This window comes from Rhincodon typus, chromosome 28, assembly GCF_021869965.1.
Source record: "Rhincodon typus isolate 14 chromosome 28, sRhiTyp1.1, whole genome shotgun sequence".
In the NCBI taxonomy this organism is placed as follows: domain Eukaryota; kingdom Metazoa; phylum Chordata; class Chondrichthyes; order Orectolobiformes; family Rhincodontidae; genus Rhincodon; species Rhincodon typus.
Genome location: NC_063359.1, coordinates 19,115,542 through 19,141,278, shown reverse-complemented (window position 1 = coordinate 19,141,278; position 25,737 = coordinate 19,115,542). Strand labels below are relative to the sequence as shown.

The following is a 25,737-nucleotide window of genomic DNA, read 5'->3' as shown; positions in this document are numbered from 1 at the left end:
CATGTGTTGTTACCATGACTTCCACGTCATTGTAGAGCAGGCGAAGGATGGTGACTAACTTCACGGTGCAATCAAAGCGTAGAAGGACGCTCCATAATGCTTTCCTATTAACTTTGTGAAAGGTGTTTTGTCAGGTCAAAGAAAGCCATGTATAGGGGTAGATTCTTTTCTCTGCGTTTCTTGTGCAGTGCTTGTGCAGTGAAAAATTACAGAACCAGCGGAAAATTGTTCAACCACTGCTGCCTTCAACCCAAAACAGAGGCACTCAAAACAGAGGCACGCAGATGATGCTTGCATATGTCAGCCTCAGAGATATACTCCAGACCATCGTCAGCACCTTTACGGAGACATATGAGAGCATGGGTCTCGCGCTTATCTCTCGCAAGATGCAGGTCCTCCACCAACCTGGCCTGGCATTGTGGAGTGAACCCCTGATCATCAAGGTCCGCGGGAGACCTTAGAGAACATTGACCACTTCCAAATACCTCGAGTGTCCTGTCGGCCACAGCAGCTATTGATGAAGAGATCCAGCACCAGTGTGCTAGCGCAGCCTTCAGCCGCTTGAGGAAAAGGGTCTTTTGAGGACAACAACATCAGGCCTGACACCAAGATCATGGTTTACAAAGCTGCAATGGTTCCCGGCCTCCTGTATGGTTCCAAGACGTGGATTATCTACATCAGACACCTCAAAGCACTGGATCAGCACCACCAATGCTGCCTGCGCAAGATCCTGTAAATCTGTTGGGAATAAAGTCACACCGACACCAGCGTCCTAAGCCAGGCCAATATTGAGGCAGTGATCACCCTTGATCGGCTACGATGAGCTGGGCACACCATCCACATGACTTGCACGAGACTCCCCAAGCAGGTGCTGTACTCCTAGCTTCGAAACAGCAGGTGAGCTCTATTTGGACAGAAGAAGTGCTTCAGTGATACCCTCAAGATCTCACTGGCGAAGTGCAGCATAACCACAAACACCTGGAAATCACTAGCCCAAGACTGTGTGCAAAGTGGAGGAGGAGCATCCAAGAAGGCGTTGAACACCTCGAGACTTGCCGTTGGGGGACAGAGCAGAAGCTGGGCAAAAATAGCAAAAGGAGCGCACTGCCATGCCAACGCCCCACCCACCCCTTCCTGCAACCACCACCTGCCCCAAATGTAACAGAGCCAGTGGAAGCTACATCGGCCTGTTAGGGACTCACCCTGAGAGTGGAAGAGAGTCGTCCTTGTCTGTGAGGGACTGCCGAAGATGATGATGATGATGATGATGAGTTGTCTCCTGGAATGGAAGATTAATCTTCTGTGTGCTGTTGCTTGCAAACCAAGAGCTAACTACCTCAAATTTGCTTAGTTTTCCTTACACGCTTTTTCTATCATGCCCATTAAGTTGAATTGAGTTTGCAGCGAACAAAATAAAATTAATTTGTAGGATGAAGGTAGGAAGCAGACCTGGGCTTTTTCCTTCAGCACGTGATTTGAACTATGTGCATTACAATTGCTGTCTGGCTGTTTTGGCATTGAAGGAAGTTCAGTTTATGCAATGCCAATTCAGACAACCTGGAAGTTTAAAAAAAAAGAGTTTTAAGGCTTTTTGGAGCTGCTGTTTTGTTTATTTTTTTCACATTTTGCTATCATAAATAGACGTTTTATGTCTGTATAGTTTCTTAAATTTGAGATGTCTGATTAATTTCAGTTGAATGAGGAATTTTCATTGTTGGCTGATTCAATAAAATTGCTAATTTTGTACAGTCTGCTTCTGTATAGTCAAGCAAGTTCAACTTCTTGGGCACTGTTGCCCAGAACACAGGAGAGTAGTGAGGTTCATGATTTGTATTTGTGATTCCCATTTATGTATTTTCTTCACCAGTTCGTGGGTGATTTCCCAATTCTCTGCAATGACAAAGGTTCGTTGCAGAGTTGTTCGATTACATGCAATTAAGTCTTCGTAAAGTGGATGTAATAACATTTTCAAACCTTGGCTAAGTGTCATAGGATCAGGTCTGCAGGAATAATCCAGCAAGGTTAGCACCCCTGGCCCTCCTGTAAAGCCAAGAATAAATGTTTGAGTGCATGTAAGCAAGGAAGAGTCATGCAAGTATTGCAGTAGTAGCTTCAAGAATTAAGAGCTACTTTGAAATTTTGAAGTGAAAGAATTCCCTAGCATTTTAGCAATAGCTTTTGGGACAGAAAATGGAAAGCAAGCCAAATTATTGACATGTTTTCTCTCTTGACTTACAGAGAATTTTAGATATATGTGTGACATCTGTGGCAAGAAATACAAATATTATAGCTGTTTCCAAGAACACCGGGACTTACATGCGGTAGATGGTATGTATTCGCAAAGTAGTTGTTTCACTTTGTTTTGGATTAGCGCAGATGCATGTAGCTGATGGTTGGTGTGAAAATAAATATCAATTGCAAATTTATAGGAGATTTGCTAATTTCTAAATGCTGCTGAATATTAATGTCAAAATATTTGACGCTCAAAAGAAAAATGGAACAGTACTGGAAATCGCATGTTAAAAACTTTTCATTTCTAATTACTCGAAGCATTTCTGTGGGTAGAAATGGAATGAGTTTCGCACAAAATCTTTTTTAATCTCCAGGATGCAATGGATAACAATGTCATCTCTTTTCTTAAGCATTTCTTCTGTAATTTTAATCAATTTCCTAATGTGTATTAACCGGCAGCACAAAAATGTTTGCAAATTTGTAGGCTCATTCCAAAGTGAGGATGACTTGGTGCACTCTGCCACATTGGGCTGCACTGTTCTGAAGTTGAGGCTAAGACACATTGTTCAACAAAGTGAAGCGAACTTTGTAGTGATTCTTATCATTTTTAGTGCCTGCATCTACCATTTCCTCTGGCAGCTCATTCCATACATGCGCCACTCTGAAAAGTTACCCCTCAGGTCCCTTTTAAATCTCTCCCCTCTCACCTTAAATGTATGCCCTCTAGTTTTGGATCCCTCTACCCTGGGGAAAAGACCTTGGCTATTCAGCCTATCCATGCTCCTTATGATTTTATAAACTTCTAAGGTCACGCCTCAGCCTCCCTTATAATTCAAACCCTCCAGTACCTGCAACATCCTTGTAAACTTTCTCTGTACCATTTCTAGTTTAACAACCTCCTTCCTGAGGTTATAGACATGCTCGCCGTGCTGGTGGGTTTGGTTGAAAAAGTTTCGTCACCCTGCCACATAATATCATCAGTGCGCCTCCGGTGAAGTGTCTGTGTTCTGCTTGTTATTTATGTGACTTGGTTTGCTGGGGTGGTTGGTATTACTTCTCGTTCTGTTTCTCGGTTTGCACACAGGGTCTGATTCAATGTATTTGTTGATGGAGTTCCAGTTGGAAAACCAGGCCTCCAGGAATTCCCTGGTGTGTCTCTGTTTGGCTTGTGCGACTATGGATGTGCTGTCCCAGTTGAATTCATGTCCCTCGTTGTCCATGTGTAGTGAGACAAATGAGAATTAGTTGCGTTTCTTGGTGGCTAGTTGGTGTTCATTTATCAGTTTTTGTCAATTTCCTTCTGAGCCAAACGACATATGACAGTAATTTTCAATAGAACCCAATACATTGAGAAAGCTAACACGCTCCTAGCAGATACCGACACCTACCGACAGATAGCGATAGACCCAACACCACAGTTAGGAAACCGGATTACAACGACCCTGAAGAAATTATGCAATTCAGGAAACATCAGCAAGACTGACTACCAAAAAGTGACGCCAGACGGATCCAACACACCCCGATTCTACGGACTCCCCAAGATAACACAAACTGGGGTCCCCCTCAGACCCCTTGTCTCACTGCCAGTCGCACCAACATATAGACTTGCCAAAGAACTACAACAGAAATTGAAATACTTAGTGGACAGCACTACCTTCTCCAACCACTCATCCCAGGAATTCCTCAACATGATCAAGGACACCAGGATAGAAGAGGACGAGATGATATCTTTTGACATAACAGCACTATTTACATCAGTAACCATTGACCTAGCCAAAGCAACAATTGCCACACTGCTGGACGAACCAAGTAGGCAGGCAACCCAGGACACCAACAACATCAATAAGGACACGACCATGAAACTACTAGATCTGCACCTCACAACCCACTTCACCTTCAACGACAGCATATAGAAACAAATCAATGGAACACCAGTGGGATCTCCAATATCAGGACTGATTGCAGAAGCAGTAATGCAAAGGTTAGAACGGACTGTGCTCCCCACTACACAACCCAAACCTTGGGTCTGATATGTAGATTATACCTTCGTGATTATTAAACGCACAAAACTAGAAAAAAACCCACCGACACATAAACAACATCCTTACCGGGATAAAATTCATGAAAGGAGAGAACAGCAACTGACTACCCTTCCTGGACAAAATGGTAGAACACAAAAACAGTGGGAAACCCGAGACTAGCATATATAGAAAGACCGTACATACAGAACAGATACTCAATTACACTAGCAACTACCCCAACACCCACAAATGGAGTTGCATTAGGACAACTATTTAAACGAGCCACAACACATTGCAGCAAACCGGAACTATGCAAAGCCGAACAGGAGCACCTATACAGAGTCTTCAAAAGGAATGGATACCCGAAAAGCCTAATCCACCGTTACCTCCAAGACAAACCACAACAGGAAGACGCAACATGACCAGACTCACTAATCGCCCTACCATACATCAAGCACATCTCAGTGGTGACCACAAGACTACTCCGATCCCTAGGTATCAGAGTAGCCCACAAACTGACAACCACCCTACGACAGCTACTGACGAACGTAAAAGATCCCATAACCAAAACCAGCAAAACTGGGGTAATATACAGAACACCATGCAAGGACTGTGAGAAACACTACATAGGCCAAACTGGAAGAAAATTGACAATACGGATAAATGAACACCAACTGGCCACCATGAGACATGACCAATTCTCACTTGTCTCACTGTACGCGGATATCACGGGACATGAATTCGACTGGGACATCACATCTATAATCGCTCAAGCCTAACAGAGATGCACCAGGGAATTCCTGGAGGCCTGGTATTCCAACTGGAACTCTTATCAGCAAATACATTGGTTTGTACAAAGGGTCTAATTCAATGAGAAACAGAACCGGAAGTAATACCAACCACCCAGCAAACCGAGGCATATAAATTACAAGTGGGACAGGGCACCAACAATGTTACCTAGCAGGGTGCCAAAACATTTGCAAACATGTCTACAACCTCATCCACAACCCGAGCTACGAATCTTCTCAAACTTTAAACATCCTTTCTACAGCAGGGAGACCAGAATTGTGTGCAGTATTCTAAAAGTGGCCTCACCAATTTGTTGTACGGCCTCAACATGACGTCCCAACTTGAAAATCATTTTTAAAACACTATGTTGGAGAGCAAGCCATTATTGCAATGTGATAGGAGGGGAACTTGCAGTTGGTTGTGTTCTCATGTATCTGCTGCCCTTGTCCTTCTGGATGGAAGTGGTCATGTCTTTGGAAGGTTCTGTCTAAGGGTCTTTGGTAAATTTCTGCACTACATCTTGTAGATGGTACAAACTGGTGCTCCTGAGCATTAGTGGTGGAGGAATTGGATGCTCACATCATTCATGCATGCTGCTTTGTCCCGAATAGTGTCATGCTTCTTATGCATTGTTGGAGTTGCACTCATCCAGGCTCGCAGGGAGTATTTCATTGTACTCCTGACTTGTGACTTGTAGGTGGTGGATGGGCTTTCGGGAGCCAAGAATTGAGTTAATTGCAATGGTATTCCTAGCCTCTGAGCTTCTCTTGTTGCCAGTGTGATTATGTGATGGGTCCAGTTGAATTTCTGGTCAATGGTAACTCCAAAGATGTTGATAGTGGGGGATTCAGTGATGGTAACACTCTTGACATTCAATGTCAGTAAATGATTTTTACTTTGTTCACAAGCCACGTCATAATTGTGAAACTATTTCATCAGAAAATAACTCTGAACAGTAAAGTATGTAAATTATAGCTTATGATTCATATTTTTCTCAAAGCAGTGTAAGGATTTGCATGGGTGATGGCTTTGTGATTTGTATCTACTTCAATGTTGAACTCCAATCATCTGTATTATGCCATTAAAGTTTGCTTGTTTTAATTTTCCTTGCCAGTCAACAATTTCACTGAACCAAATGGCATATTTGAGTTTTATATAAACTGAACTCACTCCAAGTCGAGTGGAAACTGCTAATTAAAATCTTGACACTTAATTGGCATGCACGCAACTCAGTCTTTTGATTTGTGTAGACTATAATTGCTTATCCTAAGCAATGTAACGATTATGACTTTCGTGGGATTCACTTTATTCAGTTCCTTTTTATTGTGAACCTTGCAGTGAGTTCTGGATACCTTGCTGTACTGAAAAGGCACACCCCAACATTGACATTCAAGCACACTTTTTAAGGAGAAACTAATTCTTCTGGGGTAGGAAAGTTTATTGTATGAATTCTTGCTGCTCCTTTAGCATTGTGATGTTATATAATTAATTAACATCTTTCTTAATTATAGATCCTTATGATCAGGCAGTTGAGACACCGGCAGAAGTGAAAACTGAACAGATGGAAGAAACTGTCCGTAGCCCTGGATCAAGTATGAGTTATTTTTAATTGGAGAAAATATATGCGTATTAGAAGCCTGCATTGTTGATGTGGCACAGTGCTTTGAATTTTACTAGTGCCACATAATATCAAGACCAATTTGGGCAGAAATAAGTGTTTGTATGTGTTTGCTGGGAAAACGGTAGGCTCATCAAAACACTAATGTGGCAGGAATTTTTGAAATTATTTTTCAAAATATCTGTTAAGTGTTTTGGCCAGTTTTTGCATCTGTCTGTCTGTCTATATTCCAGACTTGATCTATTGAATGCGATTTTAATTTTGCTGAAAGCTTACTCATACAAGGTATTTTAAAATTTAAGCACATAAGGAATGAGCAGCTGTCTGATGTCTTCTTCTCTAATGCTTAGCACCAAAACTAGAACGTGGAGTATGATACTCAGAAAATGATTCAGTTGAAAAATTGCAAGGGGCGTGTAAACCAAGAGAAAGTAAACTAATAAACCTCCCCAGTGGTGCATAAATGCAGTGCAAAATCAAAATTGAATGAAAATTGGGCCTCCAAACATATTTTATTCAACCAGCTGTTATTAGCAAACGTTTATGGTTCTCAAAAGTTTCCAATGTAAATGTTGTCGGGAAATTGAACATTTCTTAACAATTGCTGATATATACCCATGTGCTGTAATTGCAACTGTTATGATAATGAATGTAACATTTATTAAGTATGCCAATGTTTGTGTCAGAACATTTTCATATTTATATCAATATACAATGAATTGTAAGAAGAAAGGCTGTAGTGCCACGTACTTGCAGTCTCTCCACGCTCAAACTGTTTTCAGTTCCATTATTCTTTGAAGAAGTACAGCTTCTTCACTCGTGGATCTTTCTTTACTAAGTCCAATATAGTTTACCCGAGTATGCCAGGAAAAGAGGTTCTTAACTGATTTCCCCCTCCAGTGACAAAATGATGCATATTTAATTTGCTGTCCAGAGTTGGTTAAAGTAGAAATGTCCACTAAATCATTATTACAACACTTTTTTTTTAATAGCTGGTTTGTAGTATATTTCTGTTGTTTACTGTTCTTGAGTTTCCTGCTAAAACAAGAACTGACAGTTGGATGTTAGTTCTCATTATCTTGTATTACTGTTCCAGAAACAGGTAGCTACATCTGTGAATACTGCGGCAAGCGATACAAGTATTACACTCCTTACCAGGAACACGTGGCTTTGCATGCATCTTCCGGTATGTATTATGTTCAAAATCTAAATTTGTTCTTGCAATAAGTAACAGACTGTAGGGTCATTAATCAGATTGAAGTTTGCAGGTGAGCTAAATAACCTCTCCAAACATTTATGAATGTGCAAGTATGTTTTATTCATTCGTGCAATGTGGGTGTCACAAGTAAGCCCAGCATTTATTGTCCATTTGGGCCATTAGAGTTTGTGTGGTCAGGGTATTCTGTAAAGACAGTGTCTTTTTATTTTTGTGGACCTATAGACTGAAAGGAGAGAGAATTATTTTAAGATTGAGGGTGTTTTTTAAGGGTCTACATATTTTGAAAAGCAAATAGCCTAATTCCTGTGACAAAGATCGTAAAAGCCTCTTTGAACCAGCAGTAATTAAAGTTTAAGTTGCAGGTGAAGCAGAGCTGGGAGATTCTGTATTCAGAGGCAGTTGGGTGACTACAATAAGTTGATTGGTCTATGGACTAGTGACTAGTTAAGATAACAGATATTTTTGCTTTCCGACAAGAGGTTAGTTCTCAGATTGAGCAACTTGATCTGGAAACAAGCTACAGAGACAGAAAGAAAAGAATGTGCAGACCTTCTTCCAGCCCAGAAGCTGCCATGTTTGCTGCCATCAAAAATTCTGTTTAAACCTGAAGAAAACCAGTTGCTTTTCCTGCAGCAGTTGCTGTAGGTTGTGACTTTCTGAACTGATCAATTTTCCAAGTGGAAGCGTCCCAAGGTATCTGAACAACAGGGGGTTGTTGAACAACATCAGAATCAGGAAGCAAAGACAACTGAACTGATTTTCTAGTTTTTCTACCTCTGTCAATAATCTGCTTTCCCTATTTCTTTGTTACTGGGTGGCGAGTTTTCGTTATTATTATATGCAAGTGGCTTATATCTGTGTTCCTGTAGCTATAGTCTAATTACCTGCAATAAATAATTCTTCTTTAGTACACAAACCTGGTCTATGTTTTCTATCAACCTTGGTTGTACTGATTCTCATAGTTCTGTTAGAGCATCAGTTTTGACTCCATGAGGAATGGAAAGTCTGTGACTTGAACAGGAACTCTGGAGTTCCAATGTGCCTGCTGTCCTTGTCCATCTAGTTGATGGAGATGGTGGATTGGAAGATGTTCCCAAGTAAATGTTTGACAGGTTGCTGTAGTGTGTGTTGTAAATGGTGCATATTTCACTGGTACATAATACAGTGCGGTTATGATGGAAGGAAAGAATATTTAAGATGGTGGACGAGGCACAAGTCGAGTGTGCTACTTTGACCTAGGTATTGCCAAGTTTCTTGAGTGTTGTTGGAACTATACTCGTCCAAGTAAGTGGGGAACATTCCATCGCATTACTGACTTGTGCTTCTTAAGGGACATAAAGACTTTGGGGACATAGGAATTAGTAAATGTAAAACATCCAAACTCTGTCCTGCTGTTGTAACAACAGTGCTAATATGGCTGGTCTGATTTAACTTTCTGGCCCGTGGAAACCTTTGGCTGTTAAGTGAAAGATTCAGTGATAGTAATGCTATTAAATGTTGAGGGGACATGGTTGAACTCTCTTGTTGAAGATGGTAACTGCCCCTTGTTGCATAAATGTTACTTGCCACTTGTCAGGCCAAACCTGAATGTTGTCCCGGCATTGCTGCATTCAGGTATAGACTGGAGCTAACACTACAATAATCGGAATAAAATTACTTCTGGTCTAATGATGGAGGGGAGTTAGTTGAAGAAACTGATGGACAAGATTTCACATTTTATAACTTACTGTAATAATCAAACCAATGTCATATTAATTTAGGTTTAATTTAATAGAAACTATAAATTACACTTCAAATAGCTGATGCAACAAACTGGCAATCCCCTTCGTACCTATGGCAGCACATTCAACTACTATGTCTTTCAAATGTGTGTCTTCCTCAAACAGAGCTCAACTTCTTTGACTACAAAGACTTTTAACTACCTGACTTTTCTCTAGCAGCTACTCCCAACAACCCCATGTTCCATGGGTATAGTCTTCACCAAAATGGCTAGTCCTGACTAATGTGTCTCTTCAAAACAATTGAAACACTGGAATAACTTCACTTTTCTCATTCCTAATCCCAGAAACTTTCCACAATCAAATCTGTGCAATCTACCTGCAATGAACTGTTACTGAAATCTGGACTCCAAGAGCTCTGTTTTCCTTTTGGTTACGATGATTGCAGACACTTCTGTCTTTTGCATACACGTGCTGGGCTTCAGTAATAATTGAGATTGAGAACATCCTTGAAACACCTCCTGTGCATTAATTGTTTAACTATCCACTGCTATTCACAACTTGATATGGCAGAGCTTTGATCTGATTCATTGGTTGTGGAATTGCCTGATCCTGCCTATAATTTGTTGCTTTCACTGCTCAGCAAGAGGTTTCAAAACCAGACAATAAATTTTGGACAAGGAGGCTCTTTCTCCACTAATATTGTGACAATTTATTAAACGACTCAATGAAAGAAATTAGTCATAGTCGTACAGCATGGAAACAGACCCTTTGGTCAAGTCATCTGTGCCAACCAGACATCCTAATCTGACCTAGTTCCATCTGCCAGCGTTTGGCCCATATCCCTCTAAACCCTTCCTATTTGCATACCCATGCCTTTTAAATGTTGTAATTGTACCCACCTCCACCATTACCTCTGGCAGCTTGTTCCATACACACACGCACCACCTCTGAATGACGAAGTTACCGTTCAGGTCCTTTTTTAAATCTTTTCCCTCTCCCTCAAACCTATGCCCTCTAGTTTTGAACTCCTCTACCCTAGGAAAAAGACCTTGACTATTAATTATTTGTCCTAGAGTTTAAATGGTTCCTGTTTTCCACTAGTTCCAACTGACTCCAGTGGCTACAGATGGCTCCTAACTTCCTTTTTCTCTTTCTTCAAATTTTTACAATGAATGTCTTCAAGTGAGTTCTTTTATCCTGTATGGCTAGGAGTCTTGTTGTGATCTGATTGCACTTTAATGTTGTTAATTCATTCCACACACAAGTGTCCTATGGTCACAAAGCAAACAGGATATCCTTGGCACCTAAACATTGTTAACTTTTTTCCTTTGACAACTGTTTGCTACAACTTCAGGACTTGACCAGTGCAGTCATGTACTGCTGTTACTGCTGCATGCTCATTGGCTGATGGAGGGCAATAGGTGCTAGTCAACGGGAGTTTTGTTTGCCCATGGTTCGGCCTGATGTCAAACATATTCATGTGTAGTGGTTAGGGTTGTATTATAGACACGTGTTTGATCTGTACCTGTAAATTAGTCCTGTCTAATACCAACAGTTTGGAGAAATTCCAAATTAAACTTAAACTTATACCACGTTTTCATGAAAATATTAGCCCCAGAAGTTAGTGAAAAATCTGATTTAATATTTCATAATTTAATATATTTGTTTTGAGTTTTGTGCTGTAATTATATAGTGTAAATTCCTCTTCCTTTGTGGATTAAACTTTAATAACTGACATTGGTTTCTGTGGCTTGCTGTGACAAATGATGGATTAATTAATCTAGAGGCACCTGGATTTTTTTCAGCAAATTGAATTTGCATTAATCCATTCAGGAGAGAGGCCTTATTAAAAGTTATTACATGACTTTAGAAACATGTTTGATAAACTTCACCTTTAATCAAATCCTGATGTGAATGAAGTAAATTGCTTCGACAACTGACCAGAAAGCATTCATCTCATTAAATTGCCCACTTCCCTGGTCTTGTGATGATCTCTCATTTGAACTCTGGATATTATTTGATTGGCATCTATAAATTTCTTTAATGATTACACAAAGCAACATTGTGGGTTGCTCACATTGTCATCTAGGAGCAACATGTAGTCCATTTGGAAAGCATCCACCTGAGGAAATATTAGCATCAACTAGAAATTTATTATCCAGTTCTCAGATTTCCAAACCGTAATCTGGACAGTCACCTCTAAGGTCAAAAAAGCATCTACTTCGTTTCATAGGAGATTCGAAGTAGCGGGTCTCTATGTTTTTGAGAAGTTGGACACAGTTGTTTCTTCTTGTGTGGTCATAGAGCTTGACTGTCTTAGAAGATGTACAACATTCATCTGCTACCTTGGCAAACAGAAGTACATATGTGCTTCCAAAGATTAACAAGTTATCTTGTTGCTAATGTAAGAAATTAAATGTAACAAAGCATCTGCCATGTCAGCTTTTTAAAAACAAAGAAACAACCTGGAAATGATTTATTCAGAGCATAATGTGCTTTTTGAAAAAAAATCTCATAATCTTTCTTTAAAATGTGCAGATGCAGAGAGCTCCCTTGGCAAAAGAAGTGAAACTAAACTATCAAATACATGTGAAGAAAATAACAGCTCTCAGAATTCTAGTGGTAGGTATGATGCACGAAGTAAGTCTATAGCATAATACTTCAAATGTACTGTTAAAGGCCAGGGATCTATCTTTTAAAAAGGTAGATAATTTGATCTATTTTAAGTGCTACTTTAATTCTGTGTAGAAAATTGTGGATGTAAAGGTCGGAAATGGCTGTTCATGTACAAGTTCATATTGACAATAGTGCTTGTAGGACGGAAATGGTATGGTGGTAGTTTCACTGGGCCAGTTAACCAGGGGCCCAAAGAGGCTGATGAAATTTGAATCTAGTCAGAGAATCTGCCATGGTGATCATGACAACTGTAGCTGATTGTTGTAAAAACTCATCTGGCTCACTAATGTCCTTTAGGGGAGGAAATCTATTATTCTTGCCTGGTCCTGACTACATTTGATTTCAGATCTACAGCAGTGTGGCTAACTTTTTACTGACCTCTGAAATAGCCTACCAAAGCATGTAGTTGAAATGCCATTAGGAATGAGATGAAATGATGGCAATGCCATTTGTGACCACATCCTTTGAGAGGGTAAAGAAATAGATGTTAGAAAATCACAACTATTTCAATACCTTGTGTTTTTTTTTTACATTACGATTGTTTATGAAATTCTGGCCCTAGTTCTCTTCTGGTTGTATATTGTAAAAGAATCCAAAAGTCCAAAAGTTACAGCAAAGTAGAAGAAGTTTTATCATCCAGGAATCCAGGAATTTTGAAGCCTAAAATCCCCCTCCAGATTACAACCAAAAAAACAACTATTTAAATAAAAGCTGAAATATTCAAATCGGAGTCATCTTCTGCAAATATTACACAAGATGGGTTGTAATGTGAGCAGGAATTGACAGATTTTAAAAATACAAATTTCTAAGGTCAAAAATAATCATCCAGTAATTGCAGTGATTTAATACTCAGCATGATGTTTACTCTGTGTTGTTACAAGTAAACTGATGTTTTTGAGCTTAGTATTTATTTTTAATTATTTGACACTTCTCTGGGATTCCTCCCAAAATGGAATACCTGTTAAAGCCCGCCCCCCCGCCCCTCCATCGCTCTTGCTCTCTCTAACCACCAACTCCATTCTACCATAAGTCATCATGAAGAGATACTAAAACAAAGAATTGTGAATGCTGATGATCTGATACACAAAACAGATATTGTTGGAGAGACTTGGCAGGTCAGGCAGCATATGTGGGACAAAAGCAGAGTTAACATTTCAAATCCGGTGACTCTTCACCTGAATGTTCTGATGAAGTGTCATTCGACTTGAAACGTTAGCTCTGTTTTCTTCCTGCAGATGCTACCAGACCTCCTGAGTTTCTTCAGTTTCTGGTTTTGTAAGTAATGGGTGGATTTGTGTCAGTTCTAATTTAGTACTATTTCAGTCATTTAATACAAATCTCCTTCAAGATTTTTGTGGCTTCCACTATGGCATGTCCAATATTATGCAAGATAAGGTTCTCAAAGGGTTAACGTTGGTGATTGGACAGAGCTTAATGCCATTTGATGTAATAAAGACTTTGAGGGGGAAAGACTTGAGTATCTTAGGTATTCACTGTACAAGATCCTGTAACCACATGTTGCCCAATATTCTTCGTAACAATATCAAACTTCTGTAACTTTTATCTGACTGCTGTTGTGCAGTAAGCTACGTTTTATTTAGACTCGCTAATTGATTTCCTCTATCATTGTAAATCATGTAGACCCTTGGACCCAGTCAAGGAAACAACAAGCTGACAATGGTTGCATTGTAGCACATCCAGTATCTACAGAATGAGCACATCCATCAAAACTGCTATTACACTGTTGTTCAAAGAGTATAAAATTTGTAGACTCATGACTCCTTAAATGGTCCCTTTGAATTTTCTTCTATTTAGTTACAAATTTGTGCTTTGAAATTGTTCAATCAGTTATCCAAGAGGAACAGTATAGCAGCTGTATTCATGTTACTGATTTTTTTTAATGAGTATAGGAAGTACAGTATAACTGAAAAAAAAAGTTTATACTTAACAGGAACAATCTGGAGCATTACTACAAACGTAACTTGCATTTGGATTCTGTCTGCCTATTGCATCATAAATGCCTCTCTAAAGTAAGTACACTTACTTTAATAAATTATTTTCCAGGAGGTACCAGCGTACAGAAGTCAGGTCCATCTTCTGCCAAAAGTAAGTCAAAACTGATCTATGTCACAGGCAGTTTTTGCTTTGACTTTTATTGCAAGTTGTGACATTTAAAACAATAAAAAATATTTGAAGTCAAAATGCATGAACGTAATCTCTGGAATAAAATGAATTTTGCATCTGAAAATTTATATAAATTGCAAATGAGATATGGTTTGTTTAATATTTACAGATGGAGCCACCTGTCAGAGTTGTGGAAATGAACATAAACATTGCACCTGCTTAAGACAGCAGGCACATAATAGCAGAGCAAGAGGTAATTTATGAAATATCGTATATGCAAATTAAAATGCTGAACATGCAATTATCTAACAAACTCTTTATTCTTTATGCCTCAGTTCTTCTATGCATAAATATACGTGCAAATAATAACACTGAGTCATTATCCTATAGAATTGTCTTCACCTAGGTGTCATTTAGATAACAAAGTCAGCTAAATGGCCAAGATGTGAAATTTATGGATTGCTGGCATTAGTGAATTATCAGAAATTAATACAATTCACAACCTAGTATAAAGCCAATTGTAGTATGCTAATTACTGCAATCATATCATTGTTAATTCCTTAAAAAATGATTATATGTGTGTGTAATTGTTTTATGTCACTGGATGTAACATTCTGCCTAACTCATGAAAAGACAGATTCATATTTCAAGAGGGGATCCTTTATTCTGACAGTTTCCAACCCAGCAAAAATATTTTGTTTTTCTTTCATAGTTTTAAAGACCTGCTGTATTATGAACGTTTTCCTATTGAAATAAATAAGGACCTCAGGGAATTTGACAAGGTGGATTCTGAGAAGGTGTTTCTCCTTCTAGAAGAGACTAGAATTAGAAGTCACAGTTTGAGGTCTCACTTTTAGGGTGAAGATTGTCTGAGAGTTTTTACTCTGTGGAATTTGCTTCCCAGAAAACAGATTGGACTTGTTTTGTCAATTTATTCAAGGCTGTCTGTCATGGACCTTTGGTAGACAAGGGAGTCAAGGGTTGTGGAGGACAGGAAGGAAAATGAAGTTGAAATCACAATGAGCTCAGCCATGACCTTACTAAATGGCAGAGTAGGCTTGTATAGCCAGATAGGCTACTTCTGTTTCTGAGCTGTTACTTTATTTTTGCTTTTAATTAACTGAAGATGTAACTGCATATCAAATTTTACAGTAATTCATTTTTGAAAGTATTTGCTTAGATTTTTTCTGTGTAAAATTAATATTCATACACCTAGAAATGTCATCAAAACATTTGTGAAATAGCTGCAGAAGTGCTTTTTAACCTGAAATGAAGTCCTTAACTACTTTTCGCTACACAATGCGCATCATGCCAGAGAAGGGCAAATCCAGTATGTTTTGCAGGAATAATTAAGAAAATAAAAGTTTTTAGAATGAATGAGTTTGACTATATTTGACCTAAGCCAGAAAATGTGTTTTTTTTTAATATTTTTGACATGATCTCAGCTCCAGAACCTGCTTTTGAAGATTGGCTCATTTATGGGTGCTGGGTGAGAGTATGCAGGACTACTACCTTTAATGTGTCACTCATGCCCAACAGGATGCTGGAAGATGCTCCAAACTTTAAAGCCTTTGACCATTTAAAAATAAACTGTAAATGTGTTGATTTGTCGTTAAAGAACAGCTGAATGGTGTCATCCATTCAGTGAAGCCCCACCCAAGATGAACAGATTTTGCTAGTCTTTGCCTTTCAGATCCTCCAAATTTGTGATATTCCTGCAAACCCTATCACACAGATTTGTGGGTGGTCTTCAGGTCAGTTGTTTGCTGAGCAGTATGACCAGAAAGGTGATTGAAGGTATTATGACATCACTTCCAGCACAATCCTTTAAGTAACAAGAACAGCATGTTAAGTGGAAGTGTCGTGGGAAGGTATGCTGTAAATTTCCATCCCTGTCTCTAGCAACTCAGAATTCAGTCCTTCCAGAACAGTTGGCAGGGCAGTTGCTTTACACAAGTATAAAAATGGCCAGATTGTACATATTCTCTGACCAAATCATTCTAGTTAATCCATCCTGACCAAATCTGCATCATATAAAATTATGTTAATTAGAAGTTGTCATCATTTGCAACACATGTTGTGTCAGTACAGATGTTTTTATTTTTAGCTCATAAAGACATTTTGTCCAAAAATCAGTACCTCCAACAATTGTTAAATAATCAAATATTAAGTTTCAAAATAAACTTAATGCCATGACTTTTTTAAAAAATAGTACAACTGAGATAAAATCTATCTATAGTATGAAATCAAACAGCATTCGCAGCTGATATGCTACCATTCTGCTCATAGACTGATAAGGTGCTGAATGAAAGGACCCTTAGGCGGTAAAAATAGAATGAGTGCTTCCATATAAACTCTTGTACACTTCCTGCTGAGCACGTGCAGAGACCACTGTGACGTACCTGCCACCTTACTGAAATAATGGATGTCACAGAAGGTAATATAAAAGAAATGTTGTTTAAAAAGAGCATCAGCCTATCTGTCATATATAATATTTCCCCTAATAACGTAATAATTCCATTTAAGTGTTAGTAAAACTGTAGGTGATAACTGTCACTTAATCTTGATATTTTGTAATGGATTTAAGTTAGTGCCACACAATTGTGTGTCAAACAAAGCAAAACTCCATAAAGTAATCAAACATAACATGATTTATTTTTGTTTAGTTGTGACACATTAGAAAAAAATCATAAAAATTGAATCTGATCACCTGAGCTGAATATTAATTATATTAAATTATTGAATATTAGGTGACTAGTTTAACATTTTTTGTGAAATTGGAGTTTTTAATTTGATTTCAATGAATGCATTTGTTTTGTATTAAAATTCAGCTACTGCTTAATATTTTAACTAATCTTTGAGAGGATTTCCAACTTGCTATCGCCAAATTGTGCAAAAGTTATTGAATAATCCAATAATATGCAATGGAGTGTAATTTCTCAGTAGGAAATATGGTTTGTCACTAGGCAATTTTATTAAAAATATTTCCCATCTGGTTTTCATATATCAGTTTTTGGTTTTATGTGGTGTTTTCCCCTTTCCACACAAGACACAGTCATTCCTGCATCCATGCTTTCTCATTGGGGGGGGATTTCTCTTGGATGACTCAGTGTCATCATTTACAAGGTCTTATGAGCATTGGTTCAGGGAAAGTTGACCTGTAGAATGAATTGAAGACTGGTGAACATTACCCTCTTGGAAAAGCCAGTGTGATGGTCACAATTGAAATTTGAAATTTGGTATATTTGTATTGGAGTACTCTATTGTTACATTGACTTTATCATTTCTGATTTTTATTTTTTCTGTTCCATTTAAGAGCAATACACCTGTGGGGCATGTGGGATTCAGTTCCAGTTTTATAACAATCTAATAGAGCACATGCATTCCCACACAGGTAAGGGCTTTTTTCTCCCCCTAATGATTGTTGGTTCATTTGCGTGTTAAACCCACTTCACAACATGCAAGTTCAATTTATTGTACTTCTATAAGGAATCATCTTGTGTGCTGAAATTGTAAAGCTCTGCAAAAGATTCAACCAGACTGTGAGCGAGGTTCCCCAATTCATTATAATTCCAGACTAGATACCCCAAACTGTTAAACTCCCAGGTGAGGAGGGATGATTTGGCACTCTTTTGTTCAGCAGTCCCTTCAGTTACTTGCAACAAGGTTAGTTGGAAAAGGACCACATCTTATGTGGGTACATTTTCTCCCAGATCCAAATTAACTTGTGTTTTAACCAGGTTTAATATAACTAGCTATTCTTGAATTAACAAAAACAGTAAGTTTAATAATTACTACACTAAAGAAGAAACATTAACACACTACACGTACAAATAGATTAGAAACAAGAGGTGGTTACAAAAAGGTTGGCAGATTAATCTTTGAATTGAGCAACACGGGTGGATAATGAAAGTTTCATGACTGTGACTTTCACAACATGCCAACACTGAAACCAACTTTGTGCATACAAAAGCATTCAGTCTCTCTAGCACTCTTCAGTAGAGTTGAAACTGGCTTTTTAACCTCTGACCTTGTGAATTCTTCAAAGGGAAAAGCAAAATGTGTTTCCAATTTGGGACATAATCCACAGGGAATGGCTTGCTGTTAAGCAAATGGTCATCAGCCCTTCATTACCTTTGTAGTCACAATAGTTCACAGTCTAGCCTGCTTAAAGTTTCTTTGACATCTTTAAATGTTACATCCTATTGTTCTCAGACTGAACTTTTGCCAGTTAGGCACTGAATTAATGCCTTCAATTATTTTGTCTCTGTAGCAGTCCTCTTTTAAAACAGACACATTTTGGGCTTAAGTTGTCAACACCAAAAAAAGCACCTTTTAAGTTTGTTTTTACAAGTTTTATAAAAAATTCTGCTTTTAAATGCCTGCTTTGTTTTAATTTGCAATATAAAATACTATGCAAAATAAAGTACACTGAAATTTGGAAAGATTAGTAGTCGTGGAGAGTGTACAGCTTCCATTTATTTTGATCATGTTTTGAAAGCAGCAGTTGTATTTCCACAATTCTTGGTATTTTACAAATGGGGGTAACAAGCATTTTGAAAACACAATCAGTGTGTTGCTGAAAAAAGAATGTTTTTTGAAGCTTTTCATCTTGCATGGATAAATGCAACAGTTCTACATTTGAAAGGGGTCAACAACTTAAATTGCATGAAGAAAGGTGCTGATTGGTTAGCAGTTCAGCTCTGATTTGTAGAAGTGTTGCTATGGGGAATACATCAAGGAATTATTGTTCCTATCAAGCACAGAAAATGCTAGAGAAACACAGCAGATTTGGCAGCCTCTGTGGAGAGAAAGAGTTAATGTTTTGAGCCTGGTGTAACTCTTCAGAAAGGAAGTGATGATCTTGAATTGCTTAATAGTGGAAATCTTAGCATACCCACGCTTGTTCTGCAAATGATGTCCAAAATGGAATCACTTTTAATATTGAAGGTGATTGTTCCGAGGTTTTCAAACACACAGGCTGATTGAGTATGGTCAGTACTGTAACTACTGTGGACAGTTGGAGGGATATGTTCTTTGATACCACCATTGGTCGTTGGAACATTCAGCCTGCGTAGCTTGCATTGGACTAGTACAAATTTAAGATTAAGTCAGACTACCAATGTGTCTTAACTGTGCTTGCTATAAGTTGCAGTGGAAAACCGTGGGCCTTCCACTGTGAGAAAAAGAAACATGTATAGGCATTCTGCCAGTTTTATACTAAACAGAAGTGTAAGGGATTTTGATGCTTTCTCCATGGCAATGCCTCAACCAATTTGGGTTAACTTGTCAACCGATTAGCACCCTTTTCTTGTACAGTGTTAATTATTATTCCTTTTCACACTTAGCATGCTTGCATCTGGCTTTATGAAGACAAAACAAAACATTGCAACAGTATTCCTGTTTTCAGCAATACTCAATTTCTTCACTACCAAGTGACTATTTAAGATAGGTTTTAAATTATATCATTTGATACCAGCAGACGAATCACATGGCATGATTAGCTATTTTTTATTGGCATTTAAAACTTATGGAAGTACAATGTTTCTAAAGTTAACAAAACATGAATGGTATACACCGAGCTAGACCAGAATATATGTAGATTTAGAATAGAGCTACTTGCCTTTTTTGTTGCAAGTAGTGATTCTTTTAGTTTAAATTCTTTAACATTTGTGATCAACTTCGTGGGAAACCTCACTTGGTTTTTCATTCAGAATGTGAGACTAGGGAGATCAGGTATGATTTGTTAATATATTTTTCCTTACTTGTCATTTCTGATCATATGATAGATGTGAACATTTGGTTTCTGTTACAAGTTCTGTCCAAGAAATCAAATCCTTAGTAATTGGGTCACCCTTAGAGCAGCAATCATTTTTTTTCCTAAGAATGCTTGAGATTTCTCTGCTAATCCTAGCAAACTTGTATTAATTTAACGCTTAAAACCTAGACAACTTAGAACTACTCATGCTTAACATCCTCAATCAGATATCAAAATGTGTTAAGGTCAATAGGTTGAGAGAAATGCAAACCTTCGTGAACACCCATTTAAGTGTTCTGTGTAGCCCCTTAGGTTTCATGTGACACCTCTATATTGGCATGTTAGCACTTGAGCTCCGATGTTGATCTAAGGAACCTGATAAATAATGCACAAAAAGACAACTCCCAGTAGAGCTGTTGAATATACATTACTTTGCTACCATCAGGAAGTCTAAAGGCCATTCCAGGCTTAATGAACATTCTGAAAAAAATTGTCCATAGGCAACACATGCATTGCAGCTAGAAAGGGGCATCTTATTGACCTTCACAAAATATAGCCTAGACATCTGTAGATCTGTCTTATTCCCTTGAAATTCCTCCCTCCTCTCCTGATATCTACTTGTTCAACTTGTGCATGTAGAGGATACAGTCTCTGGAAAGAAGTTTAAGCTATTTTTCGATTTGCTCAAAGAATATGAGTGTGGCTGGCAAGACTTGACCTTGAGAACGTTGCCAAAAAGACGAAAGAACTGTGGATGCTGGAAATCTGAAACAAAACAAATTGCTGGACTTTCTCAGCAGGTCTGGCGGCATGTGTGGAGAGAAACAGAGTTACTGTTTTGGATCCAGTGACCCTTCAGAACCTCAATTCTGAAGAAGGGTCACTGGACACCAAATGTTAATTCTGATTTCTCTCCACAGATGCTGTCAGAACCGCTTGAAAATCTCAGCGGGTCTGAACTTCTGAGGTGTCTTTGTTTTTGTCAAGCACGATTTCCACATAATGCATGCAAAGACAGGTTATTTAAATTAATTTTTTGCAATCAGAAATAACTGACCGTGCAGTGACACCGATGTATGGCATGACAATAAATCTACATAGAAACTAATTCATTTGCAACTGTCTTTTTGCCTTGCCTTCTGAATGTATCTCCTCTGCCACCCCAACCAAAATGGCTCAGCGATGGTCACACTGTAATGAAGTGATGAGTTTGTTCCAGACAACTTAAAATCCTATAAAGTTGTTAATCTTCTCTTCACTCTCTGTAGCCTTGTAATCCATGTGATTTATTTTATTCTAGCTGATAATGAAAACAGCTTAGCAATTAAACAGGTGCAGCCGCCTCGCACTGCTGCTGCAACTACGTCTACGTCTACTTCTGCCACTACTACCACAGCTGTTGCTGCTCCTTCCCCAGAAAAGAAGAATGCTCTTCGCCAGAGCAACTGCACAAATGATGGTATGTACTATAAAAGCACTGGGCAGATGGGGCAAGAAACTGTTTTTACTGTGTAACATGAATGCATTAGTGTCACTTGAGCTTGAATCTGGATTTCATTCTCTAACTTTAATTCTGATCAAAACAAAATATCAAACATGCCGAATAATACCGCATTTAAGAATGGTAGGAAATGAGTTTGTTGTAGAATTTAATTTCGCAAATTGTCATGTTAAGGAGTGAAGCAAGCGACAGTTTGGCACTTATCAAGTTAATACAGCAATACTGATATTAGAAAGGTAAATAATTCCCATTTCAAATTCATGTGTGCTTGCCTCGGCATGTAAAGACTAAACGACAAATGAAGTGGGGATAGGTGGAATAATTTTTCCAAACAAAAAAGTAATTTTGAAGGCTGTTCAAATTTTTGAAGAGTCTGCTTAATATGTAAAAGTACAGTGAACTGAAAGTAACATAACTGTCATGTATTTTCTATTTTGTCCAAATTGGATCCTTGATTTAATTTGCTTCATTTTCTTAAAATCCAGCCCAAAATAAAACTATTCATCAATGAGGCACAGAAGCAAATTGTATTTTTAAGTCAAAGGATTGGAATGCCAAATATACTTATGTATGAAATATCCTGCATCTAAAAGGGCCGCCCCGTTCACCCTCTACATAAATGCGAAGTAGAAAAGTGTTATGCTTTACTGAAACATAACAAAAGTTCACTTTGTCAAATTTTAGTAATGACATTGATTTTTGTGAATTTGCCATGTAATGCACCAGTTAAATTAATAAATCTAGTGATCGAGACAATGTGAGTGGGCTAAGAGAATAACTTGATGCGTAGTTACAAGTGATCTGGCAAATTATTAGTATAATTTGAACTGTCATTTTTTTTTTTACATGCAAGACCTCAATTAACTATTATCAGACTCTATAACTTAAATAACTTCCTAACTAAACAAGAATATCCAAAAACGAAGCTGATCTTCTTAGGACTAATTAAAAATGATGAATGGTACCAAAGCCAAAATAATTAAACAAACAGAATATTACTATGATACTATGATACTTTGAACAACTTCTTGTACCTAATCCAGCCAAACTAATATTAAATGACTTTGGAAGGGTAGCTTCTGCAGTCAGCATTGAGGTCTTGAAGACAGGAATTTCATCAGGAATTATTAATTCTTGAATGTTTTGAGGTAGGCTGACTGTGTTACTTGACAGCTTTCTGTAAGGTATGCTTCATGAAATCTCCATGCCTTTATACATCCAATTGAATGCTTCAGACTGATTCCAAATTTTGTGTGATTTAAGGGGCCACCTACCGATCGTGGCTGCTCTTGGATCCCGTTCAGTCCTTTTAGTTTTAACTTGTGCATTTGTATGTTGCTGGTATTTACTTTATGGGTAGTGGAATTCCATTTTCCACAAAGATTATTTGAATATTACCTGCAAAGTCATTCTACCTCTTCCCAACTCTATTGTCTACACACACATACACATGCACCTCAACCCCACTGCCACTAGACTATTAATCCAGAGACCCAGGTAATGTTCTGGGGTCCCAGTTTGAATCCCACCATGGCAGAAGGTGTAAATTTGAATTCAATTTTTAAAGAAATATGGAATTAAGAATCTACTGATGAACATGAAACTATTGTCAATTGTCAGGCAAAACCCATCTTGTTCACCAATCTCCTCTGAGGAAGGAAATCTGCCATCCTCACGTGGTCTGGCCTACATGTGACTCCAGACCCACAGCAATATGTTTGACTCTCAATTGCCCTCTGAAAGTCTCAAAGAAATGAATTTGGACAGATCACCTAGCATTGACCTACATACCAGAAAACACAATGGTAGAAACAGCCCTGTCAACTCTGCACAGTCTTCCTCACTAACATCCAGGGGCTAGTGCTAAAATTGGGAGACCTGTCTTACATACTAGTCAAGCAACAGCCTAACATAGTCATACTCACAGGATCATAGCTTACAGGCAATGTCCCAGACACCACCACCACCACCATCCCTGGATATGCCCTGTCGTACCGGCAGGACAGACCCAGCAGAGGTGGTGGCACAATGGTATACAGTCGGGACAGAGTTGTTCTAGGGGTCCTCAACATAATGACTCTGGAACTGATGAATTCTCATGGTTTCATCATGAGACTAAAAATGGGCAAGCAAACCTCCTGCTGATTACCCCGTACTGACCTCACTCAGCTGATGAATCAGTACTCCTCTATGTTGAACAACATTTAGAGGAAGTACTGAGAATTGCAAGAGCAGAAAATGTACTCTGGGTGGGGCATTTCAATGTCCACAACCAAGAGTGGCTTGGCAGTAGTACTACTGATTGAGCTGATCAGGTCCTAAAAGATGTAGCTGCAAAACTGGATCTGCGGCAGGTGATGAGGGAACCAACAAAAGGGAAAAACATACTTGACCTCATCCTTACCAATCTGCCAGCTGCAGATGCATCTGTCCATGGCAGTATCGGTAAGAGTGACCAATGCACAGTCCTTGTGGAGACGAGTTCCCACCTTCACACTGAGAATAACTTCCACTATCACCATGCTAAATGGGACAGACTTCGCACAGAACTAACAACTCAAGATTGGGCATCCATGAGGCGCTGTGGGCCATCAGCAGAAATGTACTCTAGCACAATCTTTAGCCTCATGGCCCGGCATATCCCCCACTCAGCCATTACCATCAAGCTAGGGGATCAACCCTGGCTCAATGGAGAGTGCAGGAGGGCATGCCAGGAGCAATATTAGGCATACCTGAAAATGAGTTGTCAACCTAGTGAAGCCACCAAACAGGTTTACTTGCATGCTGAACAGCATAAGCTGCAAGTGATAGACAGAGCTAAGCGATCCCACAACCAACTGATCAGATCTAATCTATGCACTCCTGCTACATCCAGTCATGGGCAATTAAACAACTCACAGGAGGAGGTGGCTCCACAAATATCCCCATCCTCAATGATGGGGAAGCCCAACCCATCAGTGCAAAAGATAAGACTGAAGCTTTCACAGCAACCTTCAGCCAGAATTGCTGAGTGGATGATTTATCTCGGCAGCCTCCTGTCGTCCTCAGCATTACAATACCGCTCATCAGCCAATTTGATTCATTCCACATGATATCAAGAAACATTTGGAGGCAGTGGATGCTAAAAAGGCTATGGGCCCTGACAACATTCCAGCAATAATACTGAAGACTTGTGCTCCCCGAGCCAAGCTGTTCCAGTACAGTCCCAACACTGTCAGATAGATGCCAATGTGGAAAGTTGCCCAAGTATAACCTGTACCTAAAAAGCAGGACAAATGCAACCTGGCTAGTTACCAACCTATCAGTCTGCTGTTGATCATCAGTAAGGTGATGGAAGGTGTCATCAACAGTGCTATTAAGGAGCCCTAGCAAAACTGGAATCATTAGTATCATGAGGCAAACTCACTGGTGGTTAGAGTCATGTCTCACACAAAGGAAGATGGTTATGGTTGTTGGACGCCAGTCATCTCAGCTCTAGAACGTCTTTGCAGGAGTTCTTCAGAGTAGTGTCCTTGGCCCAATCATCTTCAGCTGCTTCATCGATGACCTTCTCTCCATTATAAGGTCAGAAGTGGGGATGTTTGCTGATGATCGCACAATGTTCAGCACCATTCGCGACTTCTCCAATACTGAAGCAATCCGTGTCCAAGATCTGGACTGACGAATGGCAAGTAACATTCGCGCCACACAAATGTGAGACTGTGACCATTACCAGTAAGCGACAATCTAACCACTGCCCCATTGCATTCAGCAATGTTTCCATCAATGAATCTCCCACTATCACCATCCTGGGAGTTATCATTGATCAGAAACTCAACTTGACTCATCACATAAATGCAGTGGCTACAAGAGCAGGTCAGAGGCTAGGAATACTACAGCAAATAACTCACCTGACTCCCCTAAGCCTGTCCACCATGTACAAGGCACAAGTCAGGTTTGTGATGGGTGCTCTCCACTTGCCTGGATGAGTGCAGCCTCAACAACACTCGAGAAGCTTCACACCATCCAGGACAAAGCAGCCTGTTTGATTTGCACAACATCCACAAGCGTTCACTCCCTTCCCCACCACTGGTCTGTA

General features: G+C 39.0%; 1 protein-coding gene across 1 annotated transcript in view; it reads left to right on the top strand.

The window, feature by feature from the left end:
• The window catches only part of LOC109935973 (zinc finger protein 618-like), a 201,439-nt gene that overhangs the window by 75,500 nt on the left and 100,202 nt on the right, over positions 1-25,737 (top strand). The window contains exons 6-13 of the mRNA XM_048613361.1: positions 2,239-2,328; positions 6,554-6,634; positions 7,757-7,846; positions 12,139-12,222; positions 14,341-14,382; positions 14,570-14,653; positions 17,717-17,794; positions 21,459-21,617. Of these exons, the coding sequence (XP_048469318.1) occupies positions 2,239-2,328; positions 6,554-6,634; positions 7,757-7,846; positions 12,139-12,222; positions 14,341-14,382; positions 14,570-14,653; positions 17,717-17,794; positions 21,459-21,617 (708 nt within the window). The remainder of the gene's footprint in view (positions 1-2,238; positions 2,329-6,553; positions 6,635-7,756; positions 7,847-12,138; positions 12,223-14,340; positions 14,383-14,569; positions 14,654-17,716; positions 17,795-21,458; positions 21,618-25,737) is intronic.